The sequence below is a fragment of the Elgaria multicarinata genome, chromosome 1 (assembly GCF_023053635.1).
Source record: "Elgaria multicarinata webbii isolate HBS135686 ecotype San Diego chromosome 1, rElgMul1.1.pri, whole genome shotgun sequence".
Taxonomy (NCBI): Eukaryota; Metazoa; Chordata; class Lepidosauria; order Squamata; family Anguidae; genus Elgaria; species Elgaria multicarinata.
Window position 1 is genome coordinate 68,637,683 of NC_086171.1, and position 22,666 is coordinate 68,660,348.

At 39.4% G+C, this 22,666-nt stretch overlaps 1 protein-coding gene across 1 annotated transcript in view; it reads right to left on the reverse strand.

Moving 5' to 3' along the window:
* BMPER (BMP binding endothelial regulator) overlaps window positions 1-22,666 on the reverse strand; it is a 190,351-nt gene that overhangs the window by 141,293 nt on the left and 26,392 nt on the right. Inside the window, exon 3 of the mRNA XM_063129831.1 lies at window positions 16,309-16,408. Coding sequence (XP_062985901.1) covers window positions 16,309-16,408 — 100 coding nt within the window. The remainder of the gene's footprint in view (window positions 1-16,308; window positions 16,409-22,666) is intronic.

The window sequence follows — 22,666 nt, forward strand, 5'->3', positions numbered from 1 at the left end:
GTTAGCCATCTACACAAAGCTGCTAAAAACCACTGCATTCCATACGGGGCTGCTCAGTTTCTGTACATATCGCTCTACAGATAATCTGTTGTTGAGAGCACGTTTTTGGATTCTTTATTTTTTTTAAAAAGGTCACCACTTGGAAAATAAAGCAAGTTTCTAACCTCATGGGTCAGAAAATACATTTGAAAATGTGCCAACTGTCAGTTAGCTAAGCATAACACAATATAAGAGGCAGGGAACCACTGAAAAGGATGGGAGGCAATGGTGTGGTTATGATGAGCTTTAGTAATAATGACCCTTTCTAGCTATTCGATAATTAGGAGATTGAAGGGAGGAAAGGAAAAGTAGAGTATTCCTTTCATTTTAAGCAATCTACTGTTACTAAAATAAAAGGCACTGCCTATGAAAACAGCAAGAACATTCTTATGTATTTGTCCAAGCCACACATTCTGTCTCCCAGTTCTGTTCATTGTTCAAGAAGTTGCAATCGCAAAGAAGTACTGCTGTAAACCACTTAATCAGGCTACGAACGTCTGCAAAATTCTTCCGAAAATCGCCTGAGTGCTAAATGTCTTCAACTTTGGCAGGTTTATTCAGCCAGGTAGAATTCCACCTGCTACATGACTGAGCACAGAGCACATTTGGCTCAGAAAGTAGCAATTACTAAATTCCTCACATTCAGAGATATCTGTGAAGGGACTGCTCTCCATCCTGTTCATTACACCGTAATCAAGTATTAAGGCCATTCATACTATTATCTTCCAGATGAAGAGGAGAAAACTTCTGGATTAAATCAAGGGGGTGGGAGAACCACGGGCTTTATTCCAGGGTATTCCTAAAGTATAGGCAGCAGAAGTGCAGACCGCTTAAATTTCAACTGTACTTTGCCAAATTGTACGAGCTATGGATTTACTTCAAACTTGCAGACAATCGCCTAGCTCTTTACTAAGAAGATCCATCCAAGGCTCAAAAGCTTCCCTCCCCCCATCTTGATGAGAAAGAAAAAGTTGCATTACCCATTTAGTATTTTTTAAATGAAGAAGAAGAAGAAGAAGAAGAAGAAGAAGAAGAAGAAGAAGAAGAAGAAGAAGAAGAAATCACCTCTACATTCTGCAGATCCAACCTTATCAAGAAGTATCATAAAACTTAGGCAGCAGATTCCACAGGTTGGACCACTTTCCTGCCTCAAATTGCCATTTCTTTCTGTCATTAATTATCTCCAGCCTAGGGCAGAGGAATGTCATCATGGCTTTTGCTCCTGCCCTTGTCTTCTGGATTATTTAGAAAGCAAATAACCAATGCTACAATATCTACAAACACAGATATTATATCAATAGGATGACAACAGTAATTTCACTATTAATCCATGTTCTAAGATATCACCATCATGATCAAGTTTTATTTATATGTCAGTTTTCCAAATTTTGCTCATAGTGGCACACAAGAACAGTAAACAAATCACCAATATGTAGGTACAAACAGAAACAATCATATAAATATATCAAACTACATTACACCTTAACTGTTGTGCTACTTTAGTCCATGATCTTCACCAAGTTCTAACTAGATGCAACAAGTAATCAAGTGCAACAACTAGTAGCCAAAGATGAGGATGCCCAGTCACCGAATGCATCACAAGAGCCATCCAGCCAGATCAGTGAAGCCCGCATAAACACTACAAGGCAGGTGCACCTCTACATCAACTGCATATACAGAAGCAGGATCTTCCTTTCTAGGTTGGGACTCATACATAAGCATCTTCCAAAGGAGATATTTCCACATTTTACGGTAAAAGTCTCTAAATAAGGATACTGAAGAAAAAGTAGAGCATGGCCCACCCCCTACGGTTTGAATCTGCCATGTTTGAGAAAATGCTATGCAGATTAATGTGACCAGTCTATTTTCCCCTACAAATCACATTCATATAACATGTCTGTTGATTGCATCATCATCATTATCATAGTTATTTTTAAAGGATGCAATTAATGTGTATATATAAGCCATGATCTTCCTGATCATTATACAATTTCAGTGTATCCCCTAGTGTTAAATAAGCTGCCCGCCCTTTTCCTGGGGAGTTCATTCAAAACAGTCATTTTGAAACTCAGAATCCATCTGGGATTTTTGCTTATTTTAGTCTTGCAGGAATTTTATAAGCAAGTCATTTCCTATACTCCCAAGAGGAAATGTTCACGGTAACATACTGTAGATTGGCCCCCATCACCCCCTTTTCCTACAGTGGAGTTTCCTTATTCTTTTTCTTTTGCTGCTTTCGCTGAGCTTTTTTTAAAGTTTCTATTGGCATTAAAAATAAACATCAGGAAGAAAAAAAAATACATCCAAGGACATGTTATATTTAATTCTTGATAAATTGTTCCTCAGAGGAAAGTCCAGACAAACTAGTGTAGAAATATAAAGAGAAGCCAACAATGCCCTAAAAGAAATCATCTGTATTTCGTAAACATTAATATGTTGACAAAGTTAAGGAACTGCAAATCCTATATATATTTGTAACAGAATAAAATCGCTGGCATTGCCCCAAATTCTGTTCGTGGACAATTTTACTGATGGTAAACATGTAATAATCCCCACTCATTCATTAATTAAGAGTGCTGCAGGAATAATTCTTAACAATAGTTAACAGAGTAGAAGTGGACTGATCCCCCTCCCACACACAACTTCCTACTCCACAATTAATTGTGATTCATCATTTTGTCTGCACTGAGATTAACCACATGCCCACATAACCTAGGAGTTGAAACCAAAGACTGAAGCATGTTACAGATTCCAGGTTAGGAGTTCTCCCTGGTTAGCATTGACAAACCACAGTTAAGGCCAGTGCGTGAGGAACTCTCACATTTCAAAATGGGACACTATGGCTGTGATACCTTCAGAGTACAGACAGATGAGTCCACTCATGCAAATCAGCTTTCTACTGAAGTCCACCGGAATAAATAAATTGTGTGTGAATGTCTTTTTTATATATAAAAGCGTTGTGAGCTGCTTTAGGTGTTCCATAAATAGAAAGGCAGAAGTGTGTGTGTGTTTACTATGTTCAGTCTACTAGCCACGGGGCACTTAAAAGGGCATTTTAACTTGAGGAAATACTAAGTAGTATCCAAGGCTGTTCCAGCACTAGCACTAATGGTGATACGCTAACGTAAATCAATGCTTGCGCAATGTCACTAGTGCTGACAGTAAAAGCAGTGATTTCCCACCAGAATTCAGCAATAAAAATTTCCCCTTTAAAATGAGGCACATAGGCCACTTTTCCCCACTGTGCTAGTTATGTTGCACAGGTATTGGCTAGTGCAATGTCATTAGTGCTATTGCTGCGACAACGTGTATGAATCAGTTTATGGGCCAAAGTCCTGTTTAAAGAAGAAAATTATTAGAGATGGAGCTAGCCAGAGTCCAGGAGTTCCAGAGTCTAGGAGCAGCCATCAAGAACTACACAAGGTGTGCATTCCATAGTTTGGAAGCAATACAGGAGAAAGCCTTTTCATGTGTGCCCAGCAAACAGGCCTGTGCAGCTAGTGGCACCCTTAAAAGGGCCTCTCCTGCAGACAGGTTCGTAGCAAGTCAGGCGGTCCCGTAGATATTTCTCTGAAGATACTGTTACTTGCTATGTCTTCCTTTTTCCTTTAAAGTAGGCACTTGGGCCCCAGTCTGGATCACGACCATTGCATGGGAGTAAGAGCTGTTTTAAAGCTTTTACCGTGGATTCAATGAAACAAATGGATCCCTTTTTTCAATAAAAATTACAGGTCTTGGAGGGCTCATCCTGATAGAGTAAAAAAGAAAGCTGTAACTGCTGGGTACATCTTGTGTAGCTTGGCCCTTCTTCAAGACAAGAAGCAAGGGAGGAGGAGAGGAACAGAAGCAGGAAAATTATAGGCCAATAGCTGAAATTATGCCTGGTAACTTGTTAGAACGATAAAACAAAACATTTGGAAGCATCTGGAAAGAAACAGGATGATAACTGGCAATTAATAACAAATCTTGCCAAATGTGCTGTCGAAGATGGGGAAAAATAGTTTCAATTTGTTAGGTGTGAAAAGGACATTTTGTTTATTACATTTTTATCCTGTCATCTCTCCATAGCGCTTAGGGCAGTTGTGGACCAGTCTTACTATTAGCAGAGTAACGCAGTCAACTGTTCCTCCTCAGCCCTTCCTTCTGTTGTAGGACAGAGCTTGGAATGGGGGAAGGGCACCATCTTGTACTTCACCTCAGGTAGCAAAATGTCTTGAGCTGGCCCTGAACAATATACACTATACATGATCTCCCCTCCCCAACACACACTATTTTCTTCTCACAACAATTTTGTGAGGAAGCTTAGCCAGCAAGGGAGACTAACACAAGGTCACCTAATGAACTTTCCTGACAATAGGAATTTGAACCCAGCTGTTTCCTGGATGAAAGTCCAAACACCAGCTACTGCACCAAACTAAAATGAATGAGGTACATTCTATTTTACATTCAGTTCCAAAGAAAGCACTGGAAGTGTGTAACGAAGTTCCATCTCAAAGGCTCAACGCTCTTAGATCTGACTAGTACCAGGGTGCAAATATGCCTTGGGTGCTTGGAAGATGTGTGGGATAGCTAATACTCTGGAAGGCAGAAACAAACTTCAAAGTGATCTTGATAGGCTGGAGTGCTAGGCTGAAAACAACAGAATGAAATTTAATAGCGATAAATACCAAGTTCTATGCCTATGAAAAAGAAACCAAATGCACAGTTACAAGATGGGGGACACTTGGCTCAGCAATACTACAAGCGAGAAGGATCTTGGAATTGTTGTAGATCACAATCTGAATATGAGCCAACAGTGGGGAAGAAGATGCGAGGGAGACTGGAGCAGGCGGGCACCATCAGAGCCTGCTTCAGTTGGACACACACCCCCTTACAGGGCTAACATCTTCACCTTGGTTTGCCCCTCCATTGGGAGATGAGAGGACGGAGCAGGGCCTTCCCACCAGCCTAAGCAGTCTCCTTAATTTCTTTTTATTTTCTCCCTCTTCCCTCCCCATACACTTTTCCTTGTGTGTCATGTCTTTTTTTAGAATGTAAGCCTGAGGGTAGGGACTGTCTTCTTTATTGATACATTGTAAGCCGCTCTGAGAGCCTTTTGGCTGAGGTGCGGGATAAAAATACTCTAAATAAATAAATAAACAGTGCGATGTGGCTGCAAAAAAATCAAATGCTATTTTGGGATGCTTTGATAGAAGTATAGCTTCCAAATCACGTGAGGTACTGGTTCCTCTCTATTTGGCAGTGGTTAGGCGTCATCCTGAGTATTGCGTCCAGTTCTGGGCAGCACACTTCAAGAAGGATCTAGACAAGCTGAAGGGGGTTCAGAGGAGGGCAATGAGGATGATCAGGGGTCTGGAAACAAAGACCTATGAGAAGATACTGAAAGAACTGGCCATGTTTAGCCTGGAGAAGAGAAGGCTGAGGGGAAACATGATAGCACTCTTCAAATACTTAAAAGGTTGTCACACAGAGGTGTGCCAGGATCTCGTCTCGATCCTCCCAGAGTGCAGGACACGGAATAACGGGCTCAAGTTAAAGGAAGCCAGATTCCAGCTGGACATCAGGAAAAACTTCCTGACTGTTAGAGCAGTGCAACAATGGAACCAATTACCTAGGGAGGTAGTAGACTCTCCCATACTAGAGGCATTCAAGAGGCAGCTGGGCACTGGGCAGCCATCTGTCAGGAATGCTTTAAGGTGGATTCCTGCACTGAGCAGGGGGTTGGACTTGATGGCCTTATAGGCCCCTTCCAACTCTACTATAGTATGATTCTATGAACAGGAAGGTAACAAATAAATGCAACGTTTGATTTTTGCTAAGTTTTCCAAATTCATTCTCCATGAAGTTCATATCTAAACCAAAGGCATAAGGTTAGAAGGTATTACTGAAAATGAGTTTACAATTGGTTGTCAGACAGAAAGAGCAGTCATTAGTGGATGATTGTACAGGTGAGGGGCATGTCAAAGACAAGTCCGCCCTAGGTCACTTTTCATTAGTGATTTGGACAAAACAGTGAAGAACATTAAATTTTGAATTAGGGAGATGAAACAAAATTGGAAGGAACTGCTGCAAAAACTATTGAGAACTGGATTAAAATTCTCAGTGGCCTTGAAGAGGTAGAGCAAGTAGTTGTTGTGAAGATATGCTTACATAACACAAAATATGGAGATACTAGGGTTGAGTGTTGTTGAAAAGGCTTTCCTGGCAGTAATGAATCACAATCTAAATATGAGTTGCCAATCTATCACTGTTGCAAAATAGGAAAATGTCCTTTAGGGATATATTCATAGATGCACAGATTATGCTTCACCTGTAAACTGTGTTGACTTTTAAGGCTTTTCTATATGAGGCTGTTGATTGGCTGTATCTACTTTCGGTTTTGTAGCAGAACTCAGATCTCAGCACTACAAGAAGAATGTTTCTTGTCCTGCTTTTCTGCTATATAACCTCTAGGTGGAACTATGGTATGGCAGAATAGCACAGTACACAAGAGGAAATTGCACTTTCTTTTGCTTTCACAATTAAGTGTTGCATTTTCCCTACTCTAAATAAACTCTCCAAGAGTGCTGGTTAGGCACAGAAACCTAACTATAGGATCATGCTTTCATCTAAAGAATCTGTAAACAACTGTGAATATATGAGCAATTTTTTAAAATATTTATTTATTATTTATTTATTAATTACATTTCTATACTGCCCAATAGCTGGAGCTCTCTGGGCGGTTCACAAAAATTAAAAACATTCGAAGTATAAAACAACAGTATAAAACCATAATATAAAATACAATATAAAAGCTCAACCAGATCAAAACAGCAGCAATGCAAAATTACAAATTTAAAACACCAAGTTAAAATTTATTTATAGACTGTTAAAATGCTGGGAGAATAAAAAGGTAAACACAGGTAAAAAGGTAAACACATAGCCACCTGATACTAACTGTGGGGTTGCTCTTCACAAAGGAGATGTGGATCTTTAGAAAGAACAAGAAGTACTCAAAACAAATGTCAAATTAATCAAAACTAGGGGTTATATTTTCTGCTGTCTGTCACAGATAGTATGAGGGCACATTCACACTACAAACATACTGGCTTTATACCATTTTGATTGTCATTAAAGAAAACTGGCAATTTTAGTTTAGCCAGAAGGGCTGAGAATTCTTTGTTAGGGTATTTCTAACTTGAAGACCAAGTCCTATGAGGAATGTTTGATGGAGCTGGCCATGTTTAGCCTGCTGAAGAGGCAAGAGACAATAGGATAGCCACAATAGGATTGTCCGGACTGTCTCTGCATTCATCAAGGGGGGGGGGAGGGGGTCAAGACATATCTTCTTAACTTAGCCTTTTAAAGTGTTGTTATGGTCATTAATGTAGCTTTTACTGTTTTACTCTGTTTTTATATGATTATAGCTTTTATTTACAGAACTTTTTGTAAACTGCCTTGGTTAGATGCAGAAAGGCACTATGAAAGAAATAAGCAAAAATGAAAAATAGATGATGGAGCAAATTTGTTTTCTGTTGCTCCGGAGGACCCAAATCAGTGGGATCAAATTACAAGGCAAAGAATTTTGATTAAGCATTAAGCTTGCACCTTGGGGGTGCAAGCTGTTGGAATAATGAAACAGGCAGCCTCAGAAGGTTAGTGGACTCTCCTTTGTTAGAAATGTTTAAGCAGAGGTTGGATTGTCCACCTATCCATGATACTATCCATGATAAAATGTAGCAGTGAATTTCCTGCATCGAGACATTGAACTAGATGACCTTTGAAGTCCCTTCCATCTCTATGATTCTAAGTTCCTGGCCTTCCTTTGGGAAGACGGAATGACTAGTAAAGCACCTTAACTTTGTGGTATAGATTTGACCTGCATTTTCTGAGCAATTAGAAAGTAACTGCAGATTGAATAAAATCACACAGAGAGTGCAAGGGTAACAGTGGTGCTCCTAAACCTCCACTTTGGCCACAGTGGTGCTTACCCCCCCCCCCGATAAGGACTGGGGGTCCGGATTTAGGAAATGCTGATAAACAAGGGGAGTGGAGAAGATGTCAGGAGTCCGTCTCCAAATCTCTGCATCTCTGGTTCTAGGGAGTGATCTTTGCCCTGCATTCATATTGACATCAATGGGAGGTATACACTGGGAACAAGAACAGAGTACGCCTAACAGTTTTCATAAACGTACCTTATCCAGCTCCAATCCACTAATAACAAACACTTATTCAGAAAGCAAATACATATTGTTATAGATGGAGACAGACCCAAATTAAAATGACATATCTTCGTCCAACTAAATAAGGAGAGGCTGCCAAAACCATTTCTATTGCAATCTGTGATCTCATATGTTTTGATTAAATATATCGAATAAATGAAAGAAGGGAAAAGGCATTTTTTGCCCTATTTCTACAACTGTAGCAGAAAACAGGCAAAACTCATGGTTTAGTACTATATGAAGAACTGCGTAAAGATTGTCAGTGTCAGGAAAGTAGTCCAGTACTGTGGGTTGGATCTAGTTAGTAGAAAGTAGTTATTTACGTTTAGTTCCCAATGAAAGCAATGAAACTTAAGTCATGGTGACTAAATTCCATTGATTTCAGTGGGACCTAAGTGCAACTAAGTCTGGATTCAACACCAAGAGCCTCTAGCTTCTAGAAATGAGGCCTGGCGAAACTTAGCAAGTTTTGCAACTGGAAGCCTTTCCCTGACATTTCAGATGTGTTTGGGCTGGTTGCCGTTGCTCCATCAGAAGGCACATTTCACTCTCCACATGCTTAAGCAACACTTTTAGAATTGTTATTTCACATAATCTTGCACAAGGTCTGGGTCCTTGTACTGAAAAACAGGTTCCAGGACTAATCTTATTTAAGTCAACTCTTGCTATAATATAGTAGGTTAACAGAATGCATTGTCTATTAGGCATCAGTGGATCTACCATTTGTGCACAATGTCAATGAAAACCGAGAAAGTTTTCAAACTAGAGATTGGAGAAGGCCAGCTGGGGTCTCAAGCCACTGATAAAGCTACAATGTTTTTGTTTATTTACTTGCTTTTCATGCTATGTTGAAAGGCTCTGAGATTTCAGTTTCTATCTAATGAAAAAAGCATTGTTTGGAGTACAGCTTCTAGAATACATTGGATTCAGATCATTTTGGTAAGCATAGCTGTCTTCCTTAGTGACAGGCTGGATTCTTGACTGCTTACACAAAGCCTCCCACGCTATAATTGTTCTAGGTGCATGAGGTGCTCTAAATCTTTCAGCTGAATTTCTCTGTATCATAGCCAAATTTCCTTTCCTTCCCTGTCTTGATACGGTGCCCTGTAATTATGAGGTGTCCTTGGCAGTTTTCAACAATCACCCTAAAGGCAGAGACTGAAACCAAACCCATGTCTACACTGAAGAGAGGGAACAGATAGACAACTATAAATACCTAGATCATATAATGAAGTCACTGGCTAAGTATACCAACCTGCTCTGGATTCCTGAACAAATTTAAAATTTAAATATTTTAAATAAATATATGAATAATTTAATAAGTTGAAACTATAAAGTACCTGATTAGTTACACATCATTTGTGTGGTCAGTGAGATGCTTACTCTTTAAAAGTACGCAGGGTCCAATCAATGATCTGGAAGTATGCAATATCACAGAGGACTCATCTACACCTAGCAGGATATTCCACTATGAAAGCAGTATGAAAGCGGTATATAAAAGACAGGAGCCACACTACTGCTTTATAGCAGTATTGAAGTGCACTGCAGGATCTACACTACAGCTTTATAGTGGTACTGAAGTGCACTGACAACTGTTGGGGCCCATGACACATCTACACCAAGCAGGATATAACACTATGAAAGTGGTATGAAAGCGGTATAATAATAATAATATATTTATTTCTTACCCACCTCTCCCTTTGGATCGAGGCGGGGAACAACATTAGTACAGGAATCAACACATCTTAAAAATTCTTGATTTTACATTGATCTGGGTAGGCCTGCCAGAAAAGGCTAGTCTTCAAACCTGCCTTAAAATCACAGAGATAGTTAATTTTACGAATCTCCTCTGGCAGGCTGTTCCACAATCCGGGGGTGACAGAAGAAAAGGTCCTCTGGAAAAATGGGCATGAATAAGGATCTATGTGGAAGCTCTCATGGTGGTCACTTAGATGTGTGTATGTGGGGAAATGACGGAGATACCTGCATTTCTGTAAATTGGGGGCGGGGGGAATCTTTTAAATATTTCCCAAAATTCAGGGCATGATTGGATTTCCTTCAAAACGGGCATGAATAAGGATCATGTCAGCCAGTATATGCTATGTGTCAATGCACTTCAATACCACTATAAAGCAGTAGTGTGTCTCCTGACTTTTATATACTGCTTTCATAGTGGAATATCCTGCTTGGTGTAGATGAGCCCACTGTTGCTAAAGATAAGTGAATACAGACCTGATCAACAAGCCGAGTAAGAGACCACTGGGACCCTATGGGATAGTAACTATTTTTAATGCATGCAATATCAGACCACAGTCATCTTAAAAAGTAGTTTGCTTGTTTGTTGTTGTTGTTTTAAAGCCAATGTTTTGCATAAATTGGTGGATGCAGTGTGCATTCATAAAACCAAAGCTGCATGTCAGAACAAGAGCAGAAACATATCATCCATCAAATGCTTTTAAGCATCCAGGGGGGCAGGGGGATGTATCCAACACATCTGTTTTGTCAGGATTATAGCATATTCTGTTTTCCTAGCCTTATGCTTTTTCCCAGTACATTGGTACTATGTTTGCAGTAGATCTGAGGTTCAGAGCTCCCCATTACTACATTTTATGGTCTCTCTCTCCTTAAATTATTCTGTTCATGTCTGGAGGACTTTTCAGAGTTTTACAAAGATTTAGCATGTTTAGCAAATAGTGCAATTCATTAAATTAATCGAGTCTGTCAGATTATGCAACAAAAGGGCAGCAAAACCTGAGATTTAAGGAAGAGTAGCGTCCCTTTATTGAATTTAGAAAAGTTGGGTAGATTATTTACTTATTTCATTTCTATACTGCGCAATAGCTGAAACGCTATACCATCTAATACCTGAAGAATATCATGCTAATCATCTGATTTGCTATTGAAATTTGATTTTTAAAATAATGTATATAAGAAGTAAATGGATAACAGAGAGGGTACAGAATATGAGATTCCACCCCGAGATACATGCTCTTTTCATACATAGTGAGAGTTGTATGTACATAATTATAGATTTTATCATTATTGTTGTTACTGTGAGTATATATTTATTTATATATAAATATATTTATTAAAACTAGCATGTGCTACCTTTCCTCTCGATGTTTTTCTCTTCTTTTTAAGGAGTATCTTCTTGCTTGAATGTAGTTCTTCAAATGTTTAGCAAATTGAGTAACTTCAGAACTGATCAACTATTTTTGACCAGCCAAATGCCCAGTGCTAAGCAGCAGTAATACTAAGTCAACAAGTGCAAAGCTATTTGAATTAGTGCAATTTGTTCTTCTTTGGTTGATGAGTGGCTGTAATTTTCACAATTATTCACCACACTAGAGAGTGCCAAAACATTGCAAGTGACTTAAGAGTAGGACACAGAGATCCACAACTTGATGCAGTGAGTGAGTAGAACAGTGCTTCCCATCTTTGGGTCCCCAGATAGTTGGACTACAACTCCAATCTTCCCCAACCAGTATGATTAGTGGTCAGGAATGATGAGAATTGTAGTCCAACAACAACCCACATAACCTATAGTTGGTGTAAGAATAACTTTCCATAGGTAAGTCATTGTAAACCTAAAAGGCTGATGTAGATGGGGGGCTTCTCTTAAATGTAGTAAAGAGACCAGGACCAGGTTGCAGGATCACATCCGCCCTCCCTGCAGCCCTCCAACATCCACCTTAACCAAAGTTAAAGAATACATGAGTACCAATGACCATTGTGGTTACAGGTAACTAGGACCAGATCTACACCAAGCAGGATATAGCAGTATGAAAGTAGTATATAAGAGGCAGGAGCCAAACTACTGCTATATAGTGGTATTGAAGTGCACTGACAACTGTTGAGGCCCATTGACACATACCATATACTGCTTTCCTACCACTTCCATAGTGCTATATCCTGCTTGGTGTAGATCTGGCCTAGGTCTCCTTACTTAACTAGATTTTGAAACCAGAGTCTGAAGTTAGCTAAGAAGGCCACGTTAAGAGACAATCTTATAGCTTTGACTGCAGATTATGTTGACATGAATATGTTCTTTATTCATGGTTAACAGGAGAAAGGGGAATCCAGTCCAGGGAAGGAAAGGGCAATGGGGCAGGAACATGCAAAAATGCAGACTTAATGAGACCCTTAACCATGGTTAAGTGATAATCAGCAGTACATCTGCACCAATTCTTCGGTCCCATAATATAACAGGCAAAGCACACTGTGACAGCACCAATGACAGTATTATCACAAACAGGGTGGTTAAAAATGAATGATTTTTTGTTTGTTTTTAAACTTTTTAAAAAATTAAATGGGATATTTTGATTTAAATAGGCTTTTTGATTATTATTTTTAAAAATCAATAACAATTTCCCTCACATTTTAAAAATAACCCAGTTACAATTAAAGCTAATCACAGATTTGCTAAACCTGCATTTATAGTCTCATAAAAATTAATTAATAGCTCTGTCAAACTCACACACATGGAGTTCCCTACCAATCAAACATGGGCATTCATTTCAGTTTTTCCTCTCTGTCCAGCCTAATTACAGCTCTTGTTGTCTGAAAGTTCTGAGCTTTGCCATAGCTCAGTCATACAGCACACGCGCACTGCAGGGAGAAGGTCCATCTGGAATCCTAAAGCAACTTCCCCCAACCTGGTGCCCTCCAGATGTTGTGAATGTCAATCAGCCCAAGGCAGCATAGTTAATAGTCAGTGATTGTAGTCCAAAACATCCAGAAGACACTAGGTTGGGGAAGGCTGCCTTAGAGAGCCACTACCAGTCAGTGTCAACACTACTGGGCTATATGGAACAGGGCTCTGTCAGACTCAATGTAAGGCAGCTTCCTATGTTTCTCTGACTAAAGTTGCTGTTCTGTCTGGCTGAGGTCTGTAATTAGATGTCCGGAAGCAAACTGAAGTTTAATCCAGAGAAGACCGAGTTGTTGGTGGGTTGGTCGAGGTTGGCGGCTGGCAGATTGGATGCAGATGTGTCTCTCTCAGGAATCCGACTGATGATTGTGACAAAGGCGCAAGACCTGGGTGTCATTCTTGACCAGTCCCTCACCCTGTCATCACAGGTGGCGGCTGTGGTCCGGCGCTGCTTTCCCCAAATACATATCCTCTGCCAGGTCTGCCCCTTTCTGTCAGAGGCCAATCTTACCACCACAGTTCATGCCTTGATCACTTCCAGGCTTGATTATTGTAACCTGTTGTATACAGGGCTTCCCTTGAAGGCTAGAGGCTGTGCAAAATGTGACAGCCAGGTTGGTCAAGGGGCTCCCGAAGTGGTCTTCTATCACTTTGGTGCTTCAAGAGCTCCACTGACGGCCACTGGCTGCCAGGGTGCACTTTTATCCTGGTTGTTTTTATATTGTATTCTATATTACGTTTTTATACTGTTTTATATTTTGAATGGTTTCCATGGTTTTAATTTTTGTAAACCACCCAGAGAGCTTTGGCTATTGGGCGGTATAAAATGCAATCAATCAATCAATCAATATGATGTGGTCATTACATAACACTGGGCTGGCTAAAGGGAAGTAATTAACAGCCTACATGTCTGACATGAAGATTGCCTCAAATGGAATATGGCCTTATATGTTTTGTATATGTGCTTTTACTAGACATAGTGTATCATATTATTAGTTAAGTTTGTGATGTTTTGTAACGTTTTTCTCTTTTTTTCTTTTTCTCCATTTTTTTGCTTTGCTCATTCATTCATATATGTGTGTGTGTGTGTGTGTGTGTGTGTTTTAACTGTATATAAAGCCCTGCACTGCTTAGGCCCTGGTTACTTGAGTGCCTGCCTTGCTACTGTGTCCCACTGCCAAGAGACTCGCTCACAGGAGCAGGGTGCTCTGATAGTCCCCCACTATAATTTGGAATGTGCAGAGACCAGGACTTTTTTTGGTAGTTGGCCCCCAGTTATGCAACGATTTGCCACTGGAGATCAGACAGGCTCCCACTGTCAATTGTTTCAAATATCTGTGTAAGGCGTTTTTATTTACACAAGAGTTTGGTGGAGCGATAATATAGGAAAGGATGGATGGAGGCAGAGTGTTAAAGGAACAGTGGAAAAAACTAGAAAGAAAAAGGTATGACATTATACTGTAGCACAGATTCCATTTGCTATATTCTCACACACACACTTTTCCTTAGGAAAAAACTGCCACGGCTTTTGGGCCTAAGAGAGATGGTGGTACTCACTTCCTGACTGCTGTGGCTGCAACTGGTAGTGGAAGAATCTACACATTGGGAAGAAGGAGTTGGAAAAGTCAGAGGATTATCTCACTCTTATCCCACACATTTTTTTTGGGGGGGGGTTTCCTTTACCAACCAGTAGACCACTGAAAGAATTCAGTCATTCGGAAAAGACAAACTACTTTTCAACATTATCAGTCTCTGTAAACTGTTATAAGAATGCTTTTGTGTCTACAGGAGCACCTGAGGAAGACTTTTCATAGTTGAAAGGGAATCACACCAGGGGTCCACAGACCACCAGATATATCTCTTCCGTAAAACTGAATACTAGATAAAACTAATACTGTTGTGTTTGGGGGAGGGGGATGACTGATACGGCTGTTTTGAGAATAATTGTACCATCAAATATTATAAACTTAGCAAAAAAAAAGTTTAAATGGTCCAATGTAGTACTGTGAGGTTTCTTACACTTGAGAGAGTTCATTTTGAATTTTTTACTGAGAACCTTGTATTTTCTGTTCTGTTTAGGGCTAAACTAGACAATATATTACTTGCATAGAACTTTCAGCAGCAAGCTTGATTTAAACCAAGGTCTTCTCTTGTTGATTTGAGTCAATTATTTAAATCAGCTTGATCAATCAGTGATAGGGGGTTGTAAAATATTGAATTAATTAGGTTGATTTGGTCCATTTGCATAAGAAAATGTTCAATTTACATCAAAAATGTTCTGATGCCCTAGAGCAACTTGTGGCTCTACAAATGTTTTGACCTAATACATTTATACTGTATTATGGTTTTATACTGTTGTTTTACACTTTGAATTGTCTTAATTTTGTAAACTGCCCAGAGAGCTTCGGCTATTGGGCGGTATAGAAATGCAATAAATAAATAAATAAACTTCCATCATCCCTCACCATTGGTATCCTGGCTAGAATGAAAGAACCCTGCCCTAGAGAGATCTAATTTAGCATGTTTTACTTGTATTTGGTAAACAGCAAAACTTTAAAAACTACCCCATGTTAATTTTTTGTCCCAATACTACATGAGTATTTGATCTGAAATATTTGGAGGGGGGAGATTAAAGCACACTTATTTAGGATGCAAACCTATGAATGTTTAAATAGAAAAAAAGTCCTACAACTCCCAGCATTCCCCAACCAGCCATGCTTAAACGTTATGTTAAGCAGATTTTTTATTGGAATAGTTTAAAGACAATAGCATGCAGTTCCCTTACATTTAAGGAGGGGAAAAGTTTCTGAAAACTGTTGGCACACTAAAATTTTAGCAATCCAAAGAACTATGCATGATATGCTGACACCCACTCATCTACTTCAAAAGAGTTCAAACCTCTTCCACTAAAATTGCTGGGACACCTTCAGTTTTGCTGCCACTATTTGTTCCATTTCACTCTGACATATATGTATTTCAATGTCATGTATGTATTATCTCACATACTGACCTGAAATATATTAACTACAACTTTGAAATTATCGAGCTTGCCTAATATTGTATTTGCAATTGGCATTCATTCATTTTTACTAATGGACTTATGAAAGTTTTTTCATAAGTCCATTATTTTCATAAAATAAAACACATCACTGAAATCAATCCATCTTCATCACAAATAATAGATAAATAGGGACACTGTGGACGTGTTTTCACTACTGCAACAAAGAAGATGTTTTCTACTGCAGTTTTATGCCTCCTGTTAATTAAAAGGGCGGTAAAAGAACAAATGCCATTGGAATAGTTTTAAGATGTGTGTGTAGGCAAACACTGTACAGTTTTGGTCTTCATTCTGCCAAATCCAAATGAAATAAAATTAGTTTTAATAGAAATGAGAGAGAAATACGAAGACCACTGCACCTTTGCATCGCTCACAGCACGTTCCTTTCTGCTTAATGACCAGAGCACACTCCTTCGAAAGTACTGGACACTTTTCTTGTTTGCATGACGCTTCTTTGTTCTGTGGGAAGAAAGTGGAAAGCAAAAATCTAGTTATCAGTCTCCATTTTCTGCCGAAGGAAGTACACTATGAAGTCAGATTTGGAAACTTTCCCTCTCCTTGACAAGAGATATTTGGGATACAGAGAGGATATTATTACCCCTCCATACAAACATACACAGTTTCTCCCTTGTGACCCATATGCAGCAGAGGGGAGTTGAAAAATGGGGGAGAAAGGGGGAGCAATGGCAACTTTTAAAAAGAGTAAACCTAGATAAAGTCATGCCAAAGGAAACATGTGACTCGTTTCATGCTAATGTTACTTTTTGGTATACTGTAGAAATGATAATATTTGTGTAAACTGTAGCTGGACTTTTAGAATACCTGGTCCAGGACTTCCTTGTGCGAACAAAAATATTTAGCCACGACTGTTCAACAGGTCTACATATTACAGTTATTTTTTAAAAAATGCAAGCCTAAATTTCTTACCCAAATAAAGACAAGGATGGCTTCAATGAACTCCATTTTTTAAAATAAATAAATAAATGCAAAGCAAGGGCCAACACGGGGTGGGGGGGCAGTAATGCTGAAAGGAAGGATAGAAAAAGTCTAAATATACATGAAATAAGCATTAAGCACCTTTAAGCCTCATTGATTTCAATAGCAGAGAATTAAGATTATGTTTTATTGACTCTGTTTGTACATCAATCTAAACCATGGTTTAGAGTTATCAGAAGAGAGTCTTGGGTCCACATACACACACCCCTCTTCCAGAGTGGCTGCAAGGAGGAGACTGGAAGGCTTCACTTCTGTTTTAGATTAACCGCAGCATTAGAGTGTCATCCAAACCTAAACTGTGGATAGTCTTAACTAGGTTAGTTGAAACAAGCCAAATTCATAAACTATGGCTTTAAGTTGGCTTGTTTCAACAAACCATAGTTAAGATTAACCATAGTTTGTTTGGATTCAAACAACACAGCAAACAACAGTTAATCCAAAACAGAAGCAAAAGTTTCCGAGCACCTCCTCATGGCGCATCGGAGAAGCAGGAAGCCAGCCTAAAGCTTGCTGCAGCTCATCTTCATTACAATGAACTATGGTTTGGCATTATGTCTCATTTAAATGCGTTTAACTTCGTCTGAATTGTATCCCTTACATTTAGGCGCTCTGCAAATATTCTTCTGTCTAAAAGCTAATACTAATCCAAGTTACTTCAGGAGTGTGGGAGCTGCTTCCTCATGTGATTCAGCTTGTTTTCAGTAAAGAAAACCTGGTGACAAAGGCAAATGATGGTAGCAATTCCGCTAATAAATAACAAAAACGATGAATAGCATCTTCAGATTTTTAAGCCTCCCCTGCCACTCTGGCCCAGCCTAGTCTTGCACCATTTATTTTTAGAAATAAAACTTTACGACTGGAAATTCCTTCCTTAAACACAGCATACTAGGGCCCCCCTCTGCAGCAAGCTCCGCCTCTAATTACTGGTTTGGTCCATTACATGACACAGAAGCCATTTGGCAGATGCCACTTCTGCACCTTAGTAGATCGTATGGCATAATTAGAGAGCCCCAAAAGGGGGGGAGAGAATCAAAGGGAAAGAAGAATGTCAATCATAAAACTAAGTAATGAAGAGGCTCCGAGCTTCTTTTCTTTGTTTCTACAGCCTGGGCTAAAGTACTTCGGAAGCATAACTCAAAGTTTTTGCTATATCTGAGCCTCTTGGTGTGTGTATGTGTGTTTTAAAAGGGGGGGGGGAACTCCAAATGATCACACTCTCTCTTATTCCTTTTGCAGTTCGTGTCTGTTTTGTTATAAAATATGATTCATTACCCCCTTGCCAAGCCAAATCTGCAATTATTTCAACTGCAATGACTATAAAGTATGAGCAGGAAGAATTTAAGTTTTCAAACTAAGGATCAGCTGCTGTCAGAATACTGTCTGTTGTCAAAATGATTCACTCATGTGTTCTTCTGGCTGTTTTACACTACTATACAGTTGCAAACTCTTAGTCATAAATCTGGGTTACATGGACCATTGCTCATGTGTATGGCTTCCTTGCATTTCTGAATTGGCTCAATGCAGGGCACAGCGTTCATGGAGGAAACAGGCTAAGTAATCTCAAGGCCAAATTCTGCTTTCCTCATATGACAATAAACTCTGAAAGGGCACCATGTCTGAAAGACAGAGGGAGAGATAAAAAGATTTCAAAGTACAGAAAGATTCATAGCAAGCTTCAAAGACCCACTGTTGGAGACATTCAAGATTAAATTGCAGAAAAACACTGTACTTTAAGAGTATTTTTCAGCTGTGGTTATTTCTTTTCTAATAACTAAACCCGTGATTAATACAAATAAGATTGTCAGCCCCTCTCCTTTTTTTTTTCCTATGCAGAGGGGTTTGTGCCTTTGGCATGTATATCTAGCACATAGGCACATTTAATTGTTAATTAACAGTATTCATACAGTGGGTAGAGTTGGGGTGTTTCCACTTTGGCACTGATAAGGCAACAATTTCTCACAATTAGGTAGCAGTGCAATTAAAACAGAGGTTCCACACAACATTTAATATAGCACTTACATTAATTAGCACTGCCCTTTCCCCATAGTCAAAATCTTTCTATAATATCTAGTCACAAGTAAGTTCCAGTTGGCACAGGTCCTTGGGAACTTCAAATAAATGTTTATTGCTTGCAAGTTCAGCCCAGTTTCCTTCCTAATAATTCCAGCTGGGAGGTTAATGAATGATTTCTCCTCTCTGTGAATTGCCCCATGTCAGTTTCTGCTACCAGGTGTTGCAGCGGGGGTGGAGGGGATCTCTAATTCCTGGCTTGCTCATTTCTTTTCTTTTTTAATGGCAAAATATAGTGTTATTTCTGGTATTCAGTTTAAAGGTGCAAACCCTTAACAGCGCTTTGGCTGTCCAAAATGGAGTTCCAACAGTATTTTGATTACCAAAAGCATCTCTACAAACCAGGTCTGCAAAAACATGGGAGGAGAACACAGAAAACACTGAGGTCAACAGTTTAGAAACAGATTATCTGGATGCTCCGAAAAACATGAGTGAACAAAGGATGGTAATCCAGAGGTGCCTGTTTTATTTTAAAAACTATAAAAACTTAATTTCTTCAAAAAAAATGTAAAGCCATAAAGTTTTACATTTTAGAATTATTAATTTTTTAAAAAATCTATCAGATATTTTAAGCTGGATGTACTATTTGTGGTCATTTGTTTCATTTTGGTTTTATTTAAGCTTCTCTGTTTTAATTGGTTGTTTCTGAGTTGCTGTATATGGATTTTTGGATTTGTTTTATTGTATAACGCCCTTAGAGCAACTAATCCATTTTGGAAATAAATAAATATGTGTAGAGCTGGCTTCCTCTTCAGACCTTCCCATCAACAGCAGAGCAGCAAGGATGCAATGGCAGGGGCAGCAAATGCATCTCTGTTCTCCCCTTCGCACATGAAGGATGAACACTTGAACAGGGAACAGATCTAGGATCATTCCCATCCAGGGAATTCTCTTCAGTGGAATTCCCTATTTTCTGAACATCACCCAGAAATCAACTTCTGAAGTGGGTATTATCCGTTTCTAGTAGAAAAATATCATCCCAGTCTCTCTCAAAGGCCACTTCTTATGCAAACCTGTTCCTGAACCAGCCAAAGCCTCAACTCAATTACTCCTCTCATGCAATTACCCAGTGGAGACTGATGGCTCCGATGTCAGTGGGGAATGAATCCACTCTGGGTTTCAGTCAGAGCCAATCAATGTTCGAATGCTGACCTTGATAACAGAACAGTTCATGGCTGACCATCGTCTGTCTCTTTGGAGGCAACAAGGAACTGCAATGACAGACAAATATAGGCAGCTCGGGGATGAACTAGGTGCTCTTTGGGTGTGCATAGTCTTCAATCCGCATCGCAAGGTGGAACAAAAGGCCAGTTGGCTAAAACAGCTGAAGAAATGGAACAGTGTTGATGTTTGTCCCTGGGAAGATGGGAACCATGGAAATGACCTGCCTAGTCTAACCAATGCTTTGCCTCAGGGTGCAAATGCAATCCAAGATTCATCCAACAGGTCTCACCGGACGGTGTTCACTCGAGCCATTGAGGTGTGCGATCTCCATTGGCAGGACAGCCACTTACAGCACATTATTAGCAGTGACCTGTACACCAACTACTGTTACCATGATGCTGCTGAAAACTCGCTCTTTGACTCTCACGGGTGGCCCCTCTGGCATGAACATGTCTCTACAGCCTGTGCAAGGGTGGATGCGCTAAGATCTCACGGCTATCCAAGAGAAGCACTGCAGCTAGCAATAGCTATTGTTAATACTCTAAGGAGGCAGCAGCAGAAACAGCAGGAAATGTTCCGGTTCCAGAAGAAAGTTAACTTTGCATAGAGGCTATGTATATTGTTCCAGCCCGTGGCATCATGGTCCCTGCTGGGTCTGGCCCCATGCTGCCTGGCATGTCTGCAGGATATAAGAGCAGACCTGCTGGATTTGACCAAAGGCCTATCAACAGCTTTTAACAATGCTAAGTTTGTTTGTTTTTTAACGGACCCCAAAACTGTTGTTTTAAAATGGATACCGTTGTTTTCATACTGTTTATGTTTTTGATGGTTTTAAATTTTGTATCCTTTTTTAATGTTCACTGTTTTTAACTTTTGTAAACTGCCCAGAGAGCTTCGGCTATGGGGCGGTATATAAATGTAATCAATCAATCAAATTAATCAATCAATCAGATCTCTAAAGGAGCTATCCAAGGTGCTTCCATATCCAGACCGGATTCACACAAACACACACAGTAGATCAGAGCCACCAGCCTCCACTACAATTACCAACCTTCAAACCACCTGTTCCCCACTCACCCTGCTCTTCACCCATTGCTAATCCACGATTCCTTCCTTCCAGCTAACAGATGCATTTTTTAGTCGCTTCCCCATTGACAGTGGGCTATAGCTACTGAGCATAAAGGAAAGTCCTGAATAGCTCAAAAGCTTATGCATAACATTGTGGTCATCATAAAATGTACTGTCTTACTGTCTCCATCCAGCCAAAAGAACCTATAATTAAGCATTGCTTCATAATACAGCTAACAAACAAAGCCCCTCTACCATTCCAGCCTGCCTGATGAAGAGGTCTATACAGGTTGAAAACTTGCATGATTCTCTGCCAACACACAGCTGGCTCAAGGAAGATATTGCATTACCTATTCTATACTTCAAAAGATCTGCTGAATATTCATCTCTTAAAACAAGCATGTGTAATTCCACTGAAACCTTTGGAGTCGTGCCTGCTTTCTGCTCCAGCTAGATATGACCCTTAAACCACTCCAGAATATCTTTTGAAATGTGTTATGGTCTAACATGATTCATACCATGTAGGTTATATCTTCAGAAATGTCATGAATAGTAAAATTTGATGTGGAGGAAGAAGATGTTTCTCTATATATCATTCCACCCACCCGACTTTTTCTGTTGCCCTCTCAGGTTAAGCAGAGTTGGTAAATCATTGTTTTGTCTATTGCAGCCTAGTGTTGTAAAAGGCAGGTCTCCGAGGCCCTATATGGATTGTAAGGATAAGGAGATAAAACCTCATCAAACAAGAAACAATCCTTTTGATTCTTGTTTTAATCTTTAGCCCCAAATTTCATTCTTAACTCATGCCACTAGTCTAGTAAAATCTGTTTTCTTGTTTCCGATATTTTGAAGTGGGAAGAGAGAGTTGGGGGAGAAGAGCAATTAACTCAATTAAGCTTTAAACCACAACTCCATTTCTTCCAAATAGGCTGCATCTTTAACCATAAAACACAACATTTCAATATATCCATACATTTAACTGAGCCATAAACTAAAAGCTAACGGGACAAAAATGAAGAAAATCCTGTACGCTGCCAAATCTCCATATACATTGTCAACAATGTGTTTCAGAAGTTGTTGAAAGCTCACAGATACATTGAAAATGCTGCTCTGAAGAAAGAAAGAGAAATCCCTCTCAGACTCCAACATTCAGAAGCCAACTTTTTTTTAATATAAGGCAGGGAATACAGGATTTTCTCCCTCTTTTCTAAAAGAAAGAGGACGGCCGTGTACTTTTGGCATCAGTGAGCAAGTACAAAAGAGACATGTTGCTCATAAATACATAAACCATTTTATAAATCATAAACCTAGGCGGCAGGCAAAATCCATAATAGGATCCCAAGATTCATAATAAATAACATGTAATTATAGTCATGCACAACAGTTATTTTAAACAGATGGTTTATAGATTCACATCTT